At 55.4% G+C, this 15,747-nt stretch overlaps 1 protein-coding gene across 3 annotated transcripts in view; it reads right to left on the reverse strand.

Moving 5' to 3' along the window:
• Window positions 1-6,032, reverse strand: part of MXI1 (MAX interactor 1, dimerization protein) — a 58,059-nt gene extending 52,027 nt beyond the window's left edge. Inside the window, exon 1 of one of the 3 annotated variants that reach the window (XM_075504580.1) lies at window positions 5,719-6,032. In XM_075504580.1, coding sequence (XP_075360695.1) covers window positions 5,719-5,902 — 184 coding nt within the window. In that variant the 5' untranslated portion in view covers window positions 5,903-6,032. The remainder of the gene's footprint in view (window positions 1-5,718) is intronic. The other 2 variants (XM_075504582.1, XM_075504581.1) reach the window with 2 other exon arrangements.
• Window positions 6,033-15,747: the final 9,715 nt, after the last annotated feature.

Below are 15,747 nucleotides of genomic sequence, written 5' to 3' on the forward strand. Positions count from 1 at the left end.
AACCAAGGCATGAACAGAAATCCCCGGGAGGAACCATTCTCTGCTGCTCTCAAAGCAGTGAAAAGATTCACCGATTCCCCAAATTTCTGGGGACAGCAGATCCATAGAACTCCTGTTTTTCTAGCCAGGGGTACAACGTCTCTGGCTTACCTGAATAACCCACCTACCAGCACACACTGTAACAACCAGGTCTCCATTCTTGTACTCATGACTGTAACAACTCAGCATCGGAGGACTTATAGCAGTGGGCTTGAGAACATCCCAACTCCCACCTACTCAACACCCTTCCAATGCTTGCAATACCTTCAGTAAGGGACCTACACTGTCTATAGGACATGGCCTCATTTCTCATCCAGGAGCCTCATTCTTTCGCAAGGCATCAGATAATCCCTTTCAGCACTCCCACTGGTGCCTGGAACCCATCCACTGGTGAGGGCAGACGTTTCTCAGGGCCAAACCACCTGGATATCAAGAGTTTGCACAAGAATAAAGCGCAAGCTATATACCTCACTCTGATTCAAAGACCAAGCTCTGCCAATCAATAAGGCAAAAGCCGCAGGTGCACTGGCTCTTCGGGCTCCTTGCTCCTTTCCTCTGGGAGATGTGTTGCTCTGTTTTCAGACCTGCGCTCTGCCCCAGTTTATTCTGAGTCAGTGACTTATTCTGTGACTTTGGTCAAGTCACTTGACTGGCCCAGCTGCAAAATTAAGTAAGAGGACCTCCCATGAGGAAAAAAATACATCATATACAGGATGGGGTCCCTCAGCTAAATAAGAAGAAGGAAGGATTCTCCAGCCAACAGCAGAAGGTGCTTCTCTGCCAGCTCTCAGGATGCTCTGCTGACAAAGGATGCGATCGGTTCTCAGCAGCACTTCTGGCACAATCCCACGGTTTTACCTCTGCCCTATCATTTCTCCTGCTGTGGCTTCCTTCTGAATTTTATGCTGAGGTCCAAACAGCTTGAGTCAAAATAACCCAACCTGGAAGTGGCTAACACATGAATCACTGTGGCCAGGTCACAAACCAGGAGGAATGAAAGGGGTTTATTGTGAGCTGGATGAAAAATATATAAATAAAGGAGCCCTGAACTACTCCATATATCACATCACTGTAAGATCCAAGACCATCTATACTGACCTTGAGCCACGTGTTCAGCTCTCATCGATTCAACGGGAGCTCTGCGCACAGACTGAAGGCAGTCTTGTCTCCCGCCCTCTGCTTATTATAGGTTTCTGATACAACTTTGCTTCGGCTTCTCAAAAAAAGACCCCAAACAGCACATAAACAATGGAAGAAGCCACATGATGAAGATACTGTTGACTCACTCTCAAGGCTCAGTTTTCCTCTCCTTCAGAGAGGATTATTCAGGAGCAAAGGACAAATCTAAGGTCACCCATTTGTTATTCCTGGTCAGAAGGTCAACAAACACAGGCAGCACTTAACGAAGAAGATCTAGCTATCTTCTGAGGGGCCAAAGTCCACGGTCCCATGTGTGCACACCTCTACTAGGCTTGTGAATAAGGACACCGCTGTTACAGTGGCTTGCTTGCCTTCATGCTTTTAGAAGAGGATATGGCAACATACGGCTTCATCTGTAGTGAGATCAGTATATATTACATACCACGTCTATTACAGATAAGTCATCATATCCAAAGAATTCATCACATGTTTACACAACTCGTAGTGACAAAAGTGTGAGTCCACGCACACAAAGGGGATGCTTGGCACATACTAAACCTCAGCTGAGTTTATTCCAGATCCCTCTAACAACATCTTCCAAACTCCAGCATTTCAGCTGCTACAGATTTCCAGCCATGCTTATTCATGAAGTGGCATTTGCAGAGGTTACAGATACACCAACAGAGCTGCCCTCAGCACAACTTTCATTTCTGAAAACAGCCACTGTAATTTTTTAATGTGACATTTCTAGCTTAAATTTCTAGAAACAGGTCATTTGGAAACCTGTACATGTCAGTTAGCAAGGTGTGTTGGGATTGGGTTTTGTGGTCTTGCCATGAGAACTGCAGCAAGCAGGCAGGCAGCACTGTTACTCATTTCCAGAGGCTCAACTGGAAAAATAATTCAGTTATATTTCAGTAGCTAAAATTCTCCAGTTTACCCAAGCAATCTGATAACAGGACTCTAGCCTCCCCAGTCACCATACTGTAATACAGATAATTTTTATTCCAATTTTTTTTAAAGGTGAGCGAGTACTAAAAGGGTGGTTTCAACGCTGGGCAGAGGTGCTGAAAGGGCACTGCCGAAGTGTAGTCTCCCACTGCCACAGTCCTGATGGTGCATCCTACTCTTCTCCATGGCTCTCAGCCCTGTCGTTCTGTTTCCACACCATCCAGCCAACCCATGGCCCCTCTGGTATTACTCATGACCAAGACGATGGGATGTGAGACCTATAAATGTAACAAAAATCATCTCCTTATTTCTCCCTGGGCACCAAGCAGCTAGGAAACTCCTGCCTTAACCGAAAGTCCTGCCCTAGACATGGAAGGCTCCACCACCCACCTCGTACCACGGACCTGCAGGCAGAAGTGGGAAACTGGTGTGTTTTGGGGGCTGAAAAGGGCCTCGTAGCTGCTCCTCTACCACCAGAATATGTGACGTGTACACTCTGGGATATCCAAGAGTTTGGACCCACACGAGACAGGGTTGCCTCCACCTCTCAGGGGGCTCCTCCATCAAATAGCATCCACTCCTGCTTGGGACAGTGTTTTAAAAAGGTGAATAACCTGGTACGGCCACCAAGGGCTTGGAAGAACGAATGCTGACACTGAGCGTGGTTTACCAGAAACTGTGTAAAACTACTAGGAAAGCCACTTGAGCTCACCTAGCCATAACAGCCCTTCCTTAAATCCCTGCCTTTGGCTCCCGAAGCCCTTCAGCTTCCACACAGCTGTGATGCTGACCCCAGCCAGCACCCTGGTGCTTCACCCAGCCCTGTCCCTGTCACCCGTCCTGGCCAGGAGGAGACAAACATCTACCTGTTTCCTCTGTTTTTTTAAGACTGCATTTCCTTGGGGCAGGGCACTGTCATTCCCCTACGTGTACAGCACCTAGCACAACAGGGCTGTGACTCAGCCACCTTCCTGATGGGAGTAACACCAAAATAGCTCGTTACAGCCCTGCGTAACACCACAGTCAAATGACCTGGGCATCCTGCAGGAAGCAGGCGAGCACCGAGTCTGCCTGCGATCGAGTTTGGCCGCAGTCTCCATCACCAAACTTTTTTGAGCTGGTCTCCTCTGTTATTGCTAATTGCCAGGTCGGAGACTGTAACGAGGAGTGACCAGCCATTACCAACATCTCTGCCAGGCCGCCAGCACGGGGTGCACTGAGCAATCACTCCTGCGCTGGCAGACGAAAGGGCACAGTACCCTCTTGGTGCAATAACCTGAGCTCCGCACGCAAATCTCTTCCCAGTAAGACTACGTATATACGTTAGGACATAACACTCCTGCTTCTGCAGCTATTCTTAGTTTAGATAGCGCCCGAAACGCTCGGAGATTGTTTTCCAATCCCAGCAGCATTTTTCTTTGTTTGGGAGCAACACGTAAAAGCTGCCTGGTTTACGACAGTCACGTTCTGAACAGCACGTTCAATAGTTGAGCCTTTCGTTAAATGGGACTTTTCAACCTAAAATGTCCTGGTTGCAAATTAAAATATTGAAAGGTTTGGCAGAACTGCCTAATAAAAGTGAGGATTTTCAGCACTATGACCATGATGATTGTTAGCGAAAGCTTCAGTGAAAACAAGTGCTCGGGAAGGGAGTTGTTTGGACGCAAACACCTCTTTTCAAAATTTAGCAATAAAAAAATCCTGTATCCTGCTGTCCTGCTCATTTTCCAGTTCCAAAGAAGGAACCGCATAAAATGATGCATTTTTAAACGGAGCGTATAAAAGATCAGATACTATCCACCTCAAGGGCAAGAAAAATTCTGCTATCCTCCCCCCCCGCGAAAAAAAACACGATTTTGACAGTTCCCCTGCAAGACAAGAGCACTCTTAAAGAAAAAACAAAAACAAACCAGCGGTCTCACACTTGATTTCCGAAGCAGCGGTGCTGCTGCTTTCGCACGCCAGCCCGGTTTTTGCTGTAACTGCTGTCATTTTCCTGCTCGCAGCCGCCGGCCGCGGTGCTGCTTAGCTCCTCAGGCGCACGGCTTTGCAGATTCATTACGAAACAACAATTAGCACGTGAGGAAAAACAAAAAAAACCCCCACCCCAACATTAATTCAACTTTCAAAAACAGAAAAGCAGCCTGGATCTGTTCCGGGCGAGCGGCGAACAAGGGCTGTCGGCCCACCACCACCGCGGCTTTAGCGGCAGAGCAGCTTCTCCGCAGCGGGATCCCTTTCCCTGGGAGCCTGCGAGCACAACGCCGTTCCCGCAGAACAAGGGCACCCTATACCGTCGCCTGCGTGGGACCTATAGCTGCCATAGGGGGCTGAGCGGCAAGGAGAGGGTGAGGGAGCGATGGAGACGCGCGGCGAGGCGCTCGCTGATCCCTTTGTAAAGTTAAACGGCAAAGAAAACGCAGCGCACGCTCCACGAAGAGGAGGAAGAAAGGGAAGAAAGAAAACCGGGGAGGAAAGAGGAAAAAGAGAAGAGGAAAAAATGAAATGACAAAGAAATAGAAAATAAAATAAATCAAAGGAAAGGCTAAAAGAAAGAATAACAGAGGAACCCGAGCACAACGAGGGCCAAGCGCCGGCGGGGGAGCGGAGCCGGGGCTGCCGGCGACGTTGGCCTGTGACAGGCCCGGGGGAGCCGCGGCACCCGGAGCCCCCCCCCGGGCTCGCCCCCCCCCGCCCCGGGCTCGCCCCCCCCGCCGCTCCGCGCCGCTCCGCGCCCCGCTCGGCAACGCGTGACGTCACACGGGGGACCCCGGCGCCGCGCATTGGCGGAGCGGGACGCGCGGCCCCGCCCCTCGGGAGGCCGCCGCCAATGAGCGCGGCCGGCTGCCTCCATGTGCGAACCATGTGGCTGCGGGGGCGGGGCGCCGCGGGTGTCCGCTCCGCGCGTGGGGCTCCGCGGGCGCGCACCGCCGCGGGGGCACGGCGGCCCCTTTGTTCCCGGCGCGTTCGTTCCCCGCGGTGCCGCCGTCCCTCGCAGCCCGCGCCCCGCTCGGGAGCCCGCTCCGCAGGGGAAAGGCGCAGGCTGCGCGCACCCTCCGCGCCCGCGGAGCAGGAGGCCGGCGGCGCGGCTGGCCGCCGCTCCGCACCGGGCGCTCGCCCTGCCCTGCCCTGCCCTCCCCGCCGGCTACCTGGCGAGCGCTGCCGCTTGCCTACGTGACTCTGCCCATGCCCCGGCGGGGGGAGCGGGGACGTGTCACCGCCTCCTCCCCCGCCGCTCCGGCTCCGCCACCGGCTCCGGCTCCGCGCGGGGCCCGCCGCCCCCCCGGCCCCGCTCCGCGCCCCCCGCCCCGCCGAGCCCGCCCTCCCCGAGACGCGGAGATGCGGCCCCCGCGCGCCGTCCCGCTCCGCTCTCCCTCCCAAACTTTCCCCCCGGGCCCGGCCTCCGTGGTCGCGGAGGGGGGGTCCCACGCGTGCCTCCGCCGCGCGGGGGGGAGGCCGGCCCCGGTGCTCTTTGTCGCTGTGCCCCGGCCCCTGCAGGCAGCCAAAAGTTTGGGTTATTATTCCCCCCCCCCGCGTCCCCCCGCCGGTCACGCACACGCGCGGCCACGGCCGCAAGCCCGCACTTACTTTTATTCTCCTTCTCGATCCGCTCCAGGTAGCTGGCGGCCTCCAGCAGCACCTGCACGTTGTAGAGGAAGGTGTCCATGCCCGCCGCGGGGCTCGTGTTGCAGATGTCCCCGAGGGGGCACCGGGCCCCGCCGGCCGCCCCCGCGCCCCGCGGCTCCCTCCGCGGCCGGCCGCGCTTCCCCATGCCCCGCCGCGCCGCCGCCTGCCTGTGCGGCGCTGCGTGCGCGCCTGTCCGTCTGTCCGTCTGCTGGCGAGCCCGGCGGCCGCCGCGGTCCTAGCGCTGCCGCCGCCGCCCGCCCCGGCGCTCTGTCGCCCCACGGGCCGCCGCCGCCGTCCCGCCCCCCCCGCGCCCCGGCGGGGCGGCCCGGCCCGGCCGCGCCTGCGGAGTGCGAGCGCCGGCGGCTGCGCGGCTCTCGGCGCGCCGGGGGCGTGGGGAGCGGCCGGCGGGGCTGGGGCGGGCTTGTCCCGGTTGGGGGGACCGGCGGGTCCCCCCAGCGCAGCCCCGGGATGCCCTGCACCGCCCCAGCGGCAAGCGATTGGAACCGAGGGGGCCGTGGCGCCGGCGGTGGTGGCACCGCGGCCCCGGGGATGGTGGCCTGGCGCTGGCTGTGCCAGTGTGGCGGTGGGGGCCCCGCTGCACCCGGGGCACAGAGGCACAGCCGGGCCCGCGGTGCCCCTGGTCACCCCGTGTCACCTCCCGCCGCTGCCCGAGGGTCCCTCCCTGTTCCGGGACGCGGGGTGACAGGCGGGCTGGGGGGCCTCTGCTACGCCCAGCCCTGGAGGCGCAGCCCCTAGCTCCAGCGGAGCTCCCGACGAAGCACAAGTGGTTTAACATAAAATTACTCCTCCTTTTTTGAGCAGTGCCCCCCAGAAAGCCCTCTCTGGGTTCAGTCCCCAACAGCAATTAATAAATGATTTTTTTTACAAAGCAAACCAAAGCTGGAGAGCGGGCAGGGGGTGCACCAGCCTCCCCCACCCCCCCGTGTCCATCCCTGCAGACCCGGGGTCAGGGCCGGGCACACCGTGCCTGGGGCGTATCCTTATATTTCCCCTTGTTTTGCAGCCAGGCAGGTGGAGAAAGAGTGCCTGCGCCCCGGGGAGAGAGCGCAGGACCTGACCTGGGCTGAGGAGGAGGAGGAGGTAGAGGAGGGTGAGTCTTCGCACTTTCGCAAGCCATCTGCTATCTCGGTTCCGTGAGTTTTGGGGGGGCAGCAGGAGGGGACCCCGCTGGCACTGGGCTGGCAGCAGGTGCCCTCCGACACCCTCCCTGCTCTGCTTCCACCCGCGGCGGCAACGCCTGAGCCACGGTGCTATGCCGGCGGTGCGAAACCCTGCTCCTGCCCGGCCGGTCAGGTTGGTCTGGATCTGCCGAGGAGCCCTGCGGGAGCGGCCAGGGTGAAGCATCACCCCAGAGATGTGTTGGGGAGCAGGGACCTGCTGGTTGGGGAGCCTGGCCACTGTGGGGCTCCATGGGCCTCGCCGGGCTCACCAGCCTTGCAGGGGCCAGCACTGGCTGGAGGTAAGGAGAGAAGAGAGGTCGCGGTGGCGTTTAAGAGATGTCGCATTAGTAAGTTAATTGGTACCTGGAGCCCAGAGTCACGGGGACCTGAATCATCCGAGAGGGGACGATGCCCCAGACAGCAGCGCGTGCAATGAAGTCCCTCCGGCTCCCAATTGCTGGGGGCCGGCAGGCTATTTTTGGGAAGCATGGCTGCACGATTTTGTCGGTCACACGCCCTTCCCAGGGCACGTGCCGGAGCCGGGCCGGCTCTCCGGGCAGCTCAGCCTGGCCTCTCCTGCGGCCGCGTGGCACCTCCGCGCCGGCAGCACCACATGGCCGACTCATTCTTCCCAGGCTGCTGCCGCATCAAAGATGCCACGACTTGTCCCATCACCGCGTTTGGCAGAGTGCCCTTACTACCACCTGAAATGGGCTGATGGACGGCACAGAATGGCCCAGCAGTGCCCAGAGATGGGAAGTCCCTGGAAAATTAGGAAGGGGGGGGCATGAAGCATCAGCTGGATTTAGACATGGTCTGGAGAAGAGCGGGGAAGGCAGAGGTGAGAGCCTGGCGTGCCAGAAGTGGAGTGGGATGCCACACCGCTGCTGGGCTGGGTGTGCTCAGCACCCGCAGGCGTCTGGCCATGCGCAAGAGCAGGATTTCGGCTGGAAGAGCAGGGGCTGACCAGAGCAGGGGGTAGAGGTAGGAGCCAGGCTGAGCCATAAAGTACATCCAGGCAAGCAAAGGACTCAAAATGTACTTGGCTTTTATTAACTCCACTAACTAGCTGAGATAAGACATGATTCCCGCTTTACAAGTGTGCACCGGCAAACAGTCCCATTAAAACATCAGGCAGAAAGTCTCTGGCTTTCTAATTGTGCAGGGACCGAGCCGGGGATGCGACTCTGCTCTAACCAGCCCTGGTTGCATCCGCTGGAAAGCCGGGCACAAGAGGCTGCCGAGCTCGGTGTAGCACTGAGGGCATCTTTCTGCCTGCTCAGCAACGGGGAGAAGGCTTTCTGTGACCTTAGCTTAAAGTACAAGAAGTTGTTACTGAAAACACGTCAAAGGCAGCAGAGGCAGCCAGGATCAGATTGCTTAAAAATCACATGATTTAAAAATTTCGTCCCCTCTCCCAGAAGAAGATGAGTATGCGTATGGTTATCTGGAGTTCACACTGTAGATCTGGTGCCCAACGGCAGCACCCTCTGTTACCTACTGCATTTCTTGATCCTCCTCATGCACCTGTGCAGCCCTTCTGGGATTTTTTGAATGCTTTGTCCGAATCAGTGCTGATTCAGCCGTTGGTAGCGGGTACTGCTTTTCCCAGTGTGACATCCCCAGGGTTCGAAGCCAGAATAATCATAATTTTGATTCCCTTCCCTTCTAGCTTAGTTCTGAGATTTTTTTTCTTTAAAGTTACTTCCACAGGGAAAAGTGATCTGAATTATAAGTCTTCCCAAGCAGCTTGCCCTGGAAGGGTTCGAGCAGCTCTGCCGTGGCTGGCCAGCCTGCAGGACGTCCCAGATGCCCCCAAGAACTGTGGTGGGTCTGGCCCAGCTTTGAGCCCCAGGTACCAGCTCCAGAGCTCCTGTCTGGGAGGGGACCGTGCCCCGGACCCTTTGGTGCTCTGTTTCTTCTAACATTTTTTCTCTGGGCGTCCATCCTTGTCTGCCAGTGGCAGGACACTGAATTGGCCAGGCTGTCCTCGTGCTTTGCTGTAGCAGCCCCAAATCACAGCTCCCATCTGAATCCTGGCAGCCCGAGCACGGCTGGGTCCTTGGTGGAGAAGTGTTGGAGGCTGTGCCTGGACACCTCCCATGGGGACGGTCCGTGTCCCATGAGGTTTGTACTCAGAGACAGCCCAGGGCAAGGCACAGCTCAGGCTCTCGCCCGTTGGTGATGCCGGGAGGTGCAAGAACACTCGTCTGTCCTGTCTGCTCCTGGGACAGCGGAGGGTTACGGCGTTTGTTAGGGAATAGGGTAGGGAGATACCAGCATTTCCAAGGGAATGGTTCAAGGGCAGGGTTTCCAAGGGAACTGGCTCAGGAGGAATGGGGTTTCTAGGGGATGTGGGCTGGGAGGTACATTGCAAAAAAAGGGGTGGGCAGGGGAAAGCACACGGACAGATCGGAGAGGCATCACAGAAGGAATGATAATGGAGGAGGTTTTGCAGTATCACCAGCTCTGCACATCCAGCACCCTCATCCACGGCAGCCTCTAAATACAGCCAGTTAAGAGCGTGCTGTCTTTATTTGCCTTCTCTTTTACTTTGTTTAACCTTTGAGCTCACGCTGAAGTCTTATTGTCAATTTTTTCTCTGCAAGGCGGTAGTGGAGCTGCTTCTCGGACAAAAGTGGAGGGGCTGAGTGCAGCCCCGTGGACCCATAAGAACCGGAGATGGGGTGAACAGGGGTAAGCCACCGGCACAGCCCTGCTGCCCACGCCGTCAGCACTGCTGCCACTGCCTGGGCACATCGCCAAAGCATTGCTCACCACGTGGGAGATCCCCGGACCTTTTATCAGCAGCCTGTGGCCAAATGCTGCCCTCAGTACGGCATGGCACAGCAATGGGAGTGTGGCCCAGGGGTGCGGAGGTCGGGTGCTCATGGTGCTGCTGCCACATTCACACTCGTGGAAGTGGGAAAAATATCCACCCCACCCTTTTGGGATCAGGCCAGGTAAGAGGTAAGATTGTCAGAGAGCTTTTGTTTTACAGTGCTCTATAACACACCAAGGTGTGGGTTTAGGTGCAAAGCTGCCAGGCAGTGTGAGTTGCCACGAGAAACCCCCGGGTTAGAGAGTGAGCATCCCACGCCGCTCTGCGGTGGGTATCTCGTGCGTGTGTCGTGCCCTTGTTGGGCCGAACAGTGAAAAACACAGCCACCGCTCTGAGCACGAATGGCGAGTCCCCTTTGGTGGGTGTATTTTGGCATTGTTCTGGTGGTATCGTGCACTCAGAGCCGCTATTTCCCCACATTGCAAGGTAGTATCTGTTCAGTTTGTTCCAGTGGCAGCACCAGTGTAAATTGCCCCCTGGACAGACCTGGCAGGGTTTGGAGAAGGTTTGAAAGGGAGGGGGCCAGGACAACTCTGGATTTCGGTCTGCAAAGGCTCCTGGAGGCACCTGCTCTCTCTCCTTTCTGACTAATCCCATTGTAATCCTTTTATAAAATTTCACCTGCCTTTAGAAGTCTGCTGCTGCCCTTTTGGAAGGACGAACCTGTTTTCCAGGCGATAATTGCACTGCCCATCTGCCAAGGGCAGGCATTTCTCACTGCACAAGAGTGATATCAACATATTAAAAAATTGTTTGGAGGGCTATCACATCTCTTCTTTTTTTTTTTATGGACACAGTTGTTGTGGTGGTGATGGGCTAGAGCTGGTCTGGAGCGGTTGTACCCTGGAGGGGGAGCAGATCTCTGATGGATCCTGGGTGACTCCTAAAGGCTCGACTTTTATGACTTTAGGAAGTTTATGAGCTCAGGCCCGAGCCAAGAAGCTGCTGCTGCTGCTGCTACCAGGATGGTTATTCCAGCAGTGCTAGTGGGCATCGTTAGCCTTCACAGCCCCTTTGGGTGCCCATGCGGGATGCCCAGCAGTGCCCCAGCGGCTGCTGCTTGTGGGTCGGGATCTTCCCAGACCACCACCTTCACTAGGACACGCTGTGGGTTGCAGCAGGGAAGCAGAAAGCCTCCATCCCTGCTAAGAAGCATGGCTATGAGGAAGAGCATTTTGTTTTTCAGCATTTCTTTCCCTGCTCTGATACCAGCCTTTTCACTTCCAAATATCCAGGCGCTCATTTTTTCATTTGCAACCTGGTTTGCAAAAAAATCAGCCCCTGGACTTGGCACTCCGTGGTTGTCAGGCCGTAGGGGCTTGCTTTGCAGATGAGCTCCATCCCAGGAGATGTGTTACTAGCATCGCTATTTGTGGTCACCCAAGTGGCCCCAGCCCGACGGCGAGCGCAGGTGGTGCCCGGCTCCTCACCCGGGCGCCCAGGTGCGATTTAATCGGGGTACAGAAATCTGCCAGCACAGAGCGATGCACAGAGGTCAGTGAAATCTTGTATTTCATCTTTTCAGTTTCCCATCTTTGTTGGAAACAATTAGTGATTCTGCTAAGGCCACTGCTGAAAGTCTTCTCCATCATCACAGGTCCAAAGCGTGGTCTCTATGGGGTGGCCAAACCCAGCCTTTGGTCTGGCTGCCAACAAGTTTGGGCTTCAGGAGGTCAGGGAAGAAGTGGTTACCAGCATTGGGCTTCCCCGCCAGCCTCTGTCCCCTGTGTGCCCACAGCACATCCATAAAACAGGTCCCGAGCCCCCAGGTGCGGGTGCAGTGGTCCCTCAAAGCACCAGTGTTTCTCCAGATGTCGGGGACCAGCCAGCTCTCGGGCACTTCCCAGCGCTCCCTCTTTCCTGAGAACACTCATTCCATCGGTGAGTTATTTATGGGGAAGAATCCAGCGTTACTGATCAAATATTTCCCTTGTTCAAATTAAAAAGGGAAAAGGCTCATGGCAAGGAAAAAAGTTGAGGAGAGGTTTAAAGAAGATGTATTTCTTCATGTTCCAATCACACTATTTTTTTCACTTTTTCGAAGCACAGGTAAACCTCATGGGCCATCAAACACCTATCCTCATTTTGAAGAGGAAGGGCAGAAGAGGAGGAAAGTTGCTATTTTCATTTCCTCTATGATATTAACCTGATTTGTTTCAAACTTTTAGAATAAAGTTTCCAATTCAACCCACAGATTTTGCAAGGAGTCAGCTGGGAGGTTTTGTGGGCAACATTTGAACGGCCTGTGAGTATCTCTGCTCCTGAGCATCCTTCACGAGTCGGTGATTAATAAAGCTAACTCTCCCCAGCACCGGCTGCAGGCTCTCCCGCCAGGCCCTTGGCTGCCACCCGCTATTGCCGCCTGTTGTCCCCGGCCCCGAGGCGTGAGATGGGACCAGGATTTGCAGCAGGGCCACACGTCCTTCTGTGAGGCAGGTAGATGTTTGCAGCCAAGGCTTGTCCCTCTCCTTAGAGATGTTGTCAGAGCCTGAGTCTCACCTGGGCAGACCCGGCGTGGGGGTACGCATCCAGCCCTCCGTTACGAAGCCATCGTTACAACGGCCTTCCACGTCCCCACTTGCTCCCTAAATTTAAACAAGAGCTCAGAACGATTTAGAGGTGCCCCAGGAGAATGACACCCGTCAGTGTTTCGGGAGCCTGCTCCAGCAGCCCTGACACGTGGGGTTGCTCCTTGGGCTCATGAGTGGTCCTGACTGCTCCTTGCTGGGGCTCGGGAAGCGCCGAGGTTTCGCTGGGGGGATCCGGTGCTGCCCCACGCTGCAGCGGGCACAGCAGCCAGCGGGGAGGGCGCATCACCTTTGCGACCTGTTGTTTGATGCTATTTTTTTTTTGTCTGCGAGAAATAACTAAGCTAGAAATGGCGTTGATGTTCCCTCTTGCCTGCTCCTGTCTTGCCCAGCCATACTGTTTATCTCAGATCCATTTATGCTGCTATTATTTACAGTTTCGTCCTTCTAGCACCTCTAAAGTTTCTATTTCATTTCCTTTGAAATCCCTCCCTACAAGCTACCTATGTGGTGCCTCCCGATCTCCTCCGGCATTCATTAAGCAAACCTGAGCTATGATCTCTCCTTTTACGATAAGCATTTTTTTATTCCCCCCCCAGCCTCCTAATTGCCCTCCCTGCTCTCTGTCTTTGCAGTTTTAAGTTTTCTGTCTCGGAGGCTGCGAGCTGGCACAAGCTCTTCTTGGCACTTACTAGTTCTTTGCCGTTCATGCTTGGCCTTTCACAGTAGTTGCTACGCAGTGATGATATAAAAATAATAAAGAATTTTTTCTTGCCCACCCTTAAGGGAAAGCACACATATGGTCTAAAATCGCGTTGTGCCAGCAGAAAAAAGCACATCTCTTGGTGGGTGGATTCACTGCTGAATATTCCCAGCGGGTCTGGGTGGCTCCGTGAGGGGTGGATGGCATCTGCCGAGGCGGGTGGGAGGATGGACGTGGCGAAAGGCCCGAGAGCGTGCCCCTGGTGAAATGGGCCAAGTGGAGGATCTAGTTCTCTGGCTGATGAACTGAAAACTTTACTCCACTCCTAGGAGTACACCGATTGATCCTTGGGTCTAGGTTTGCGCATAAAGAGAAGGTCGTTTGACGTTGCTCCAGGCAGGAAGAACTTGTAATATTCGCAGTGTGCAATTTTGCATGCTCTGGTGTTGGGTTTTTATGTTAAACTCGATACCTGTGACATCCAACACGTTGCTGAGATTTGTGCTTTCTGGGCCGGGGCCGAGGGGTTGTTAAGACAAGCCCTGTTAAGACAACCCCATGCACTGGGGGAAAAGCATGGAAAGAGGGACCCACACCTCCCAATGGATGGTAGTTTGAGCCTCTTCTCACTTTCGAATACCTTGTGTCCCTCTCCCCAGCTGGCCTTTTAACTGATTTCATAGCAAATAACCTCCCGATCGCCCTGTGTTTTGATGCGTTAGCTCAGGACGGGCTTCCCAAGGCGCTGACAGCTATGAAACCATGCATCTCTGGGATCGTGCACAAATTTTAGCTGCTCAGGAGCCTCATTTTTCCCTTTCACTCCCCTGGGTCTCGTGTCTCGGCGAGCTGGCTGCAGAAAATAAAGCCTAGAGGAAGAGAAAGGCAGCATCTTTACAAGGAGAAAAGTCCTGGGAGGTTTCCAGCCATTCTCCCACAAGACGACGGAGCGCGCGGAAATGATGCACAGGGGTTCGGAGGGACGGGGGCTCGGTTTCGCCCTCCCCAGGGCCCTCCCTTCAGCAATACCTTATTTCTGCTTTGCCAAAGCTTTCAGAGCTTGGACTCATCGCACAGTCTGTACAAAGAGGAGATCCTGGTGTATGCACAGGCAAGTTAGTTCCCTCGGATTTTGTGGCTAAATTGGGCTTTGCAATAGCTGGGGCTGATGTTAAGGTGGGGAAATCCGTCAGGACACAGCCGATACTTGACTCCAGTAACGGTAGCAACAAAATAATAGCGAAAAAATTACCCACTGCCCTTCAAAGGATGAAAGGATGGATAAAGGTTTAATTTTAAAAATTAATTAAATTTTAGAAAAAATGTCATGTGCTAAAGGGGTCATGCCCAGACCTGGTGTTATTGCTCACCTGCAGCCAGGAGAAGGGGTCAGCGCCCAGGGAAAGGCTGCAGGAGCCCCACGGGCACAGGCTGCTGGGGTGGTTTTGGGGGCCGGGGGGACACAAGGACGCTGCTCTTGGCCCTACTGCCAGGCCACGGTGGGCAGCGGAAAGCAGCCCCCGGCTGCGGTGCCAGCAATGACGGAGACCAGCTGGGGAAGGGAGCACGTGCCTCGGAGGTGGCAGTGCTTTTGGCAGGAGCTCTGCTTCGGGAGGAACCTCGGGAGCAGCCGGTGCCACCAGCCACCATCTCTGCTGGGATAGCGTGGGAGCGATGCGCCGAGAGACAACTCGCAAGTCTCGCAGTGTAATTACCGTTGCCTAATGATTTCCTGCATTTCTCACCAGCATCTCCCTCCGACACCTCCCGTGGCCTGCGGCACGGCTCGCTGTGCCTCTGTGGGGCACCGGCAGGCAGGGTTTGACCCTGGGAGCTGACGCAGGAGGATTTTCTGGCACATCCCAAGAAAAGAAAAAGCACAGCAGCCTTTGGATGCAGTTTTGCTCATCTTTACTTGCCTGACACCGTAATATTCAACCACAAATAGACCAACCCTGCTGCTACTCAGAGCACCTGGTGTCGTAAGGGGAGGGCGAAACCTGAGGGGATCTGCTGGGTCATTTAGTCCAACTCCTGCTATTCTGAGCAGCCACGTCATATAATCCCCGTCACAAGTTTCCCAGCCTCCCGGCAGCCCCCACCAGTTAATACCCATTTGTTCGTGTGCCAACGTTATCTGCGGTTTAAAAGCTATTCTCTCTCCCCAGTATTTCCCTGGGGCTTCCCCCTCTCACTGTAACTAAGGAGAGGGATTGTGCATCCTCCCAGGTTGATCCCGCCCGGCATCCCCGCCTTCGCCCCAGACCTGGCTGACCATTGCACCGGCATCGCTGGCAAGTCACGGCATCGCGGCACCCGCATTGCCGCCCACAGCCATGCCACGCGGATGGCTTCTGATTTCTTTCCAATCGACTGAGATTCCCGCGTCTTACACCCACCATATCGCAGCAAAACCTGCTTCTGCCAGTTCTGACTCCCCTTTTGTGCGGGTCCGGGCTCCACCGAGCGGGGGGTGACATCCCCAGCCCCCCGGTCCCCTTGGCCAGCACATTACCCACTTTGCAGCTCATTTACTAATCCTCACCTGCTCTGGTTCCACTAACAACCTCTTGCATGACACTGTCAGATACGTGTCTGAAGAAGAGGTTTGATCTGTTGCATTGCTTGGCCTAGAAAAATCGCTGGTTGTAAAGGAAAAAAATTAGTGTGACCTGTTCATTGCACTTTTAACCCTTTCCCCGTTCTCTCCAGGCCTCTGACTGTTGTTTCCCCCAG

The sequence above is a fragment of the Mycteria americana genome, chromosome 6 (assembly GCF_035582795.1).
Source record: "Mycteria americana isolate JAX WOST 10 ecotype Jacksonville Zoo and Gardens chromosome 6, USCA_MyAme_1.0, whole genome shotgun sequence".
Taxonomy (NCBI): Eukaryota; Metazoa; Chordata; class Aves; order Ciconiiformes; family Ciconiidae; genus Mycteria; species Mycteria americana.